General features: G+C 38.7%; 1 protein-coding gene across 1 annotated transcript in view; it reads left to right on the top strand.

The window, feature by feature from the left end:
* Positions 1 to 1544: 1544 nt before the first annotated feature.
* The window catches only part of rmc1 (regulator of MON1-CCZ1), a 9678-nt gene continuing 3845 nt past the window's right edge, over positions 1545 to 7377 (top strand). The window contains exons 1-12 of the mRNA XM_084340059.1: positions 1545 to 1729; positions 2097 to 2173; positions 2718 to 2802; positions 3000 to 3056; positions 3155 to 3241; positions 4883 to 5023; positions 5289 to 5392; positions 5835 to 5924; positions 6372 to 6477; positions 6927 to 7035; positions 7123 to 7167; positions 7266 to 7319. Coding sequence (XP_084196185.1) covers positions 1631 to 1729; positions 2097 to 2173; positions 2718 to 2802; positions 3000 to 3056; positions 3155 to 3241; positions 4883 to 5023; positions 5289 to 5392; positions 5835 to 5924; positions 6372 to 6477; positions 6927 to 7035; positions 7123 to 7167; positions 7266 to 7319 — 1054 coding nt within the window. The 5' untranslated portion in view covers positions 1545 to 1630. The remainder of the gene's footprint in view (positions 1730 to 2096; positions 2174 to 2717; positions 2803 to 2999; positions 3057 to 3154; positions 3242 to 4882; positions 5024 to 5288; positions 5393 to 5834; positions 5925 to 6371; positions 6478 to 6926; positions 7036 to 7122; positions 7168 to 7265; positions 7320 to 7377) is intronic.

Here is a 7377-nt window from a genome sequence, read left to right as displayed (position 1 = left end):
AAAAAGTACACACTTTAAAAAAGTACACACTTAAAAGTATATACTTAAAAGTATGCACTTAAAAGTGCACACTTTAAAAAAGTACACACTTTTTTGAGGAAAGGGGGAGGTTCTGACTCTGTTATTTCGACACTTTGCTGACCGCGTCTAAAAATTCAGAATTTCTTTCTAGGATGAAGAAAATCTGAAAAAAGATTCTGATTTTATTTTTTATAGATTTCCTTTTGGAACTGAACTGAGTGGGAAAAAAATCTGATATATTTTTCCACATTTTTTCTTCTTTCTCCTCCTATCAGATTGTTTCCTCACTCAACATCAGTTTCACACATGAAACTTGAAGGAAATCTATAAAAAATAAACAGAATTTTGAGAAAAAAATCATAATTTTGAGAAAAAATCATAATTTTAGAAAAAAAATCATAATTTTAAGGGAAAGATATCTGCGCTTTTAGGGAAAAAAAAATCTGCATTTTTGAAAAAGAGATCTGAATTATTTTTCTTCTGGAAGATGTTTCTCCTCCTATAAGATTGTTTCCCCAATCAGCACCAGTTTCACACATGAAACTGGAAGGAAATCTATAAAAGAAATTCGGATTTTTTTTCTAGGAGAGAAAACTGGAGAGAAAAAAAAACAAGTATTTGCAGTGAAGCGATGATCAGGTAGCTGTTAGTGTGACGTGCTGCGGGACGTCGTCGTAGGTTGTGTGATTTTCATCTTAATGGATAAAACATGAAGGTTTCTCTTCACATGATGTTGATTTTAATGAAATGTGTGTGTGTGACTCGTCTGCAGACCAGCGGTGACAATAAAGACTGAAGATTAAAAAACTCTTGTTTGTCTTTTTATTTATTGTTTTAATATAAAATCTAAATGTTAATTATGAGTCAAACACTTGAAGGTTTGTTTGTAGCACCAACTCTTTGGTTCACTTCCTGCTTTCTCTGTTTATCTCTGAGCATGTGACGTCAGACTGTCATGTGACTCTCAGCTGAAAAAACAAGAAGACTTCCGACCAGACTCCTTCAGAATAAAAGCATTCTCCATAAATATGAACTGGCACCAGACTTGAATCGTGTACAACATGAAAATGAGCTGCTGCTGGTGAAGTATTCATTTTAAACCACTTTCATACGAACGAAACCAGTAAAAAAGAGGGAAAAATAAATTTATATTCATTATTGTTATTGTTCATTATTAAATTGTTTTCAAGAGCAATGCAGTAAATCAGTCAGGAAACATGAGGATAGCATGGAGACAAAGTACAAAAAATAATAAATGCCTTAAAATGGTTTAATAAAAGCAAAAGTAAATACATTTATTAATACAAAGGCAAATTACAACAGAAACAACAGATAATGTCACATTTCATAAATTCACACCTACATTTATTTTCAGTATTATTTATTATTTCAGACATATTTATTCATTCATATTTGATTTTGGCAGTATCAGTCCTCCGCAGTAATGAGGAAATATAATCAGATAATTAAATATATATATTGCTTTTATTCTGAAGAGCGTCACCGGAAGTGTGATGGCCGCCCGCTCAGCTGACTCTTCCCTCTGCTGCTGTCAGTGAAGCCGAGACTGAAGCCGGAGCAGAACAAAGTGTCCGGACCGAGTGTGAGGATGAGTGAGGAACACTACCTGGAGCTGTGCGAGAACCCGGTCCAGTTCGAAAATGCCTCGAGCGTCAACAACGTCTTCTTCGACGAGGCCAACAAGCAGGTGAGCGTCTGTTAGCAAGCATCGATGTGGCTAACAGCTGGCTAACTGACAGCTAATCACGAGTTTCACTTTACTTTCTGTAGATTTTAACACTTAACGTGGCGTTTTATTATTTGAGGAGACTTCAGGTTAAACATCATGAGCGGTTCAACAACTTAAGCTCAGTAAAATGCTGCATTTTATCAAATTAACCAACAAAATGACGCAGAGTTTGATCAGAGAAGAAGTAAACAGAAGCAGCCACTCACAGTCATGTACTCTATTACTTTAGCTGGATGCAAACACACACACTTCTCTCCAAAATCACACTTTGTCTGTATGTACTCAATATATTGATCTAAAAGAAGAGTTGTTGGTTTCTACACAGGTGTTTGCGGTGCGTTCAGGTGGAGCCACAGGGGTGGTGGTCAAAGGCCCAGATGACAAGAGCAGTGTTGCCTTCAGGTACATCAGCGTGTGCAGGAACATCCGGATGATGAGTCTGGTCTCTCTCTCTTAACCTGCAGATGTTTGTGAACGCACCATCTGTTCCAACTGAGCCAACTAGTAACCACAACATCACCAGACTCCCTTAACAAATTGCACAATTTTAGAAGTTGTCAATTAAGGAGAAACTTAACAAATGTTGGAACAGTGTGTGAGGACAGATTCTGAATCATTGTCTCCTTGTTGTAAATTCAGCATTAAATGAAAACAGTAAGTTGTGTGTTTCCTTGTAAAAAGTGTCAGTTTGTGGCAGCATGGCTGTACCAGCCTGTCTGCTTCTGTGTCTAAAGTGCCAAAGTCTTACCTGCCAACATTTAGCAGCTGTTTGAACACACTGTTTACACTGATTTCACCATTTACACTCAATTTATGAAAGAAGAAACATTTTATTGATCTCAACATGTCACATTTTACAAACACACTGAACAGTAACCAGTATAGGCTACTTCTGTGGAGAAAGTCAATAATCATTAATCATGTAAAATGTGCATTTCCTCCACAGAATGGACGATAAAGGAGAAGTGAAGTGCATCAAGTTCTCTATTGGAAATAAGATCCTGGCAGTTCAGCGGACTTTAAAGTCTGTGGTGAGTTTGAACCTCCACCACATGTCCAGTTTTCTTTATATTCCTTCAGCTAAGTTGACGCCTCAAGAGCTTTAAAACGAAGTAATCGAAGAATAAGTTCTTTTAAATTCAAAGGCAGTAGTTTTTATACATCGTGCAGCCACGTGGTCACCTCTGCAGCTCCGAGGGAAAAACTGCTTATTTTATCTCGTCTGCAGGATTTGATCAACTTCATCCCCGACTATCCTCACACAGAGTTCACCCAGGAATGCAAGGTATGCTACCTAATCCTTTCTTTTATGTCTCCTTTTTCCTGTTGGTTGTTGTGTGTCACGTAAATAAACTGTTCTTGTGTGTTGGTCTCATCCTGCAGACTAAGAACGCAAATGTTTTGGGTTTCTGTTGGACAAACTGGAATGAGATCGTCTTCATCACCGATCAGGGAATCGAGTTCTACCAGGTGATCCAACATCTCTCCCTCAGCAGATGTTGAGACCTGTGAGGCTGAGAGTTTAACTGGAGGCCAGGAGTCTGATTCTTGTTTGCTGGTGGTTTTGTGCTCTAAAATACAGACTTTTAGAGCTCTTTTACTTTAAAAGGTGAAGTTATATTCTCCAGCTGAGAGGAGCTGGTTTCATGTGAGATTTTTCAGTATTTGAAACCCCTGAGAGGCAAGTGAAGACATGTTTTGTACTTTCGGTGATCCATTTTCTAAGTCTGATCTGAATTAGTTTCCTCTCCTCACATGCATGAAAAGAAAATCTACTGGAAAAAAGCAAGATTTATTTTTTCCAGATTTCCTTTAATGTGTGAAACTGAGTGAAACAGTTCTGATCGGAGGAAAAACAGAGTTTACTAGAACCTGTGGATGTTTTTCCCCTATCAGAATTATTCTTTCCACTCAGCTCCAGTTTCACACATTCTGGATGTTTTTCCTCCTAGAAAAAATAAAATCTGATGTTAATTTTCTAAAAGAAATTTTGGCAAAAATCTATAAAATAAGGAGAGGCCAAAAAAAATTCAGATTAAAAAAAAAAAAAAAAATTATTGATTTCCTTTTTCATGTGTGGAACTGGTACTGAGTGGGTAAAACATTTGATAGGAGGAAAAACATCTAGAAGAAAAAATTCAGATTTTATTTCGAAAAATTCAGATTTTATTTCGAAAAATTCAGAATTGTTTCCCTAAAAAATCAGATTTTTTTTTCCAGGAGGAAAAAAAATGTTCTAGAAAAAAAAAATTCCCCAGAATTGTCTCATGTGTGAAACTAAAAATGAGTGAAAAAAAAAAATCATTTAGAAAAAAAAGATTTTTATTTTCTAGGAGGAAAAAAAACTGGAAAAAAGTTTCTAGAAAAAAAATCTGACTTTTTTCCCTAAACATTCAGAATTCATTTTTTCTAGGCAGAACATTTCCGAGAAAAAAAAAAGATTTTTCATGTGTGAAACTGAAAAAAAATGTAATTTTGAAAAAAATGTTTTTTTGTTTTCACAGTTTTTGTTTCACACATGAAAAAAATTATCCTGGAATTTTTTTTTTTTTTTTCTGTTTTTTAGATTAATGGAAAATTAATTAAGCAACTCAGAAAGATTATCCCGTTAAAACTTTTCTCCCACCTGTTCTCAAGTCTTTAACACAGAAGAGATACAAAGTTCAGACTCACCTGATGGATCACCAGATAAATAAAATGTCTTCCTCTGATTAATCAGCTGTAACGAAGTTGTTCTGTGTATAAAACACGTTGTGTCGCTGGTTTGTTAACGAGTCACTCAGTTATTTCTGTTCATCATTAAACCTGTATTGTTTAATTTTTCTGCAGTTCTGTTGAATAACGCGTCTTTTTCACGACACAGAACAGACGTATTATCATTATTGTCCTCTCGTTAACCTGTAATTTAATTATCTTAAAACAAACATCTGTATGTGACGTGTACAGATGCCAGCACGTTGTTGAGATCATGTTCAGCTGAAATCAGATCTGAAGCGTTTACACTTTCCTTCTCTGGACGATCTGTGTCCGGACACAGATCACATTTTAATACCAGGTGTTACTGAACATCCGGTCGATGGTCCGGTTACAGTGTTTGATGTCTCTGTTCAGGTGTTTCCAGACAAGCGCAGTCTGAAGCTGCTGAAGAGTCAGAGCATCAATGTGAACTGGTACCAGTACTGTCCCGAGACGTCCGTCATCCTGCTGTCCACCACCGTGCAGGGGAACATCCTGCAGCCCTTCGCCTTCAGGGTGAGGAGACACACAGCTCCTCGATTTGATTTCATATTTCCTAGTGTCTGTTTGTGATTTTGTAAGAGTTGATATTCTCGACTCACAGCTGGGCTACGTATTCAGATTGAGTGTTAGTCAAGTCTTTATCCAGCAAAGGAGAAACCGATCTGAGCAGGAAGATGTTCAGCTGAGGTGTAACACGCTCTCTGCAGCGTTCTGATGTTTTTTTGTTGGTTGATGTTTTAAACAGTTTTTGTTCTGTTGCTCATGTTTTATGTTTCAGAATGGGACCATGTCCAAGATGTCCAAGTTTGAGATCGAGCTGCCGGTCGTCCCCAAACCCGCCAAACTCAGTCTGTCGGAGAGAGACATCGCCATGGCAACCATGTAAGTTGTTGCCATGTTGTCCGTTCGTTGGTTTTCTGTAAATCTGTGATGTTTTGGTCCAAACAGCAGCTTTTTAGTAAAGCATAGGAACCGGACTCAGACGCAGTCGTTCAAGAATTTTAATGTTTGTCTCGATGATGTTCGTTTAAGTTTTTACACGTTTAGACCTCAGTGTTTTATTTCCTTATTTTTCATAGACTTCTTTATTTGTATTTTAATATTTTTCCAAAGACGATTATTATTGATTGTTGGTTTTCTTGTTGTGTAAAACTGCTTCTCTCTCATTTCCTGTTTCATCATCTCCGTTCTTCTCAAAGTGTTCATGTTATTTTGTCTCTTTCTGTAATTCTCTCCTGAATGTTTATTATCACCAAATATTATAGACCGATGATCGATGTCGCCCCCCACAGTCCAAATGTTGACGGTGTTTGTCTCTCTGTAGTTACGGTCAGCTGTTTGTGATGTACCTGAAGCACCACTCGAGGACAGCCAACAGTCCCAGTGCAGAGGTGGTGCTGTACCACTTACCAAGGTACACACACACACACACACACACAGACACACACACACAGACACACACACACACACACACACACACACACACACACACACACACACACACACACAGCAGGTGATATTAACCTTGAGAAACTTGACTTCAGACGGTGTTCAGTTGTATTTTTCTGTTTATAATGAAGATATGAGTCAAAATATTTCCTTTCTTCACATTCAGTGAGTTTATTTGTTGACTTGTTGACTCAGTAGTGAACTGGCTGCTTTTACATCTCCAGCTGAAACTACAGGCTGTCAGACCATCACCACAGTGCTGTTAGGAGGCTAGCTGGTTAGCATGCTAACATCAGTCTCTGTAACACAGGACATGGACGTAGACACCTTTAAACAGACGCAGTATCACTGAGGGAAAGTCCTGTGTGTGAACTGACGGACCACGCTGTCTTTGTTTCCTGTGTGTGTTCAGGGAGGGCGCGTGTAAGAAGAGTCACGTGTTGAAGCTGAACACGACGGGGAAGTTTGCTCTGAACATCGTGGACAACCTGGTGGTGGTTCATCACCAGAGCACTCAGGTTTGACCTCAGCGGTGCAAATAACTTACTGTTATAAATAATAACAAATAACTTTTATCTAGTATCTACAATACTACAAGTATTTAACAGCAGGAGCTGGAGAGGTCAGTCAACTGCTAGAAATTTAACGTTAACGTTAATGTGGAATACGTAAAAAATAAAATGAGAGAAAGACATCCTGGATCGTCTCTTCATCTGGATCCACACCAGAAGTTCATGGGTCTGTTCTGGACCGAGACTCGTCCTCCGTCCAAGTTTAGTGGAAATCAAACGGACACACTTTGAAAACACAACCTCGTGAGCAGAGATAATAATATACACTCTACACTCTAAGAGTACTTGTACTTCTACTGAAGTCAGCTGCTGGTGGTATTACTACATGTACAGAAGTAAAGGATCTGAATACTTCATGTATCACGGCCGTTACTCACTCTGTGTTTGTCTGTCAGACGTCTCTGATCTTCGACATCAAGCTGAAGGAACCAGACTGCGCCGTCAACACACACCAACCGGTCCTACCTGCCCGGTCCATACACCCCTACAGGATACCGCTGTCAGGTACACACACACACACACAGACACACACAGTCAGGTTATTCATTGTGTTTGTGTTCATTCTTCACTGAGTGTTTCTTCTTCTCTCAGGTCCAGCAGTCGTTCCCTCTCAGCCTCCGCCTCCCTGTCAGCTCTGTATCCTTTCACACCAACACAAGTTTTCCTGCGTTCACTAGAACGTTTGACTTCAGCAGTTTTTAATCATTCAAACTGACCTTTAACCGTCGCTGCAGACTCCTCCTCCTGGAGCGTCTTCCAACCCGACATCATCATCAGCGCCAGTGAAGGTGCAGAAAACACAGACTTAACACCTTTCATCAAGACCCATACATATTATTGTTATTA

Source organism: Pagrus pagrus, assembly GCF_965226575.1.
Source record: "Pagrus pagrus genome assembly, chromosome: 20".
Lineage (NCBI taxonomy): Eukaryota > Metazoa > Chordata > Actinopteri > Spariformes > Sparidae > Pagrus > Pagrus pagrus.
The sequence above is the reverse complement of the archived record's forward strand: the minus strand, read 5'-3'. Positions and strand labels throughout refer to the sequence as shown.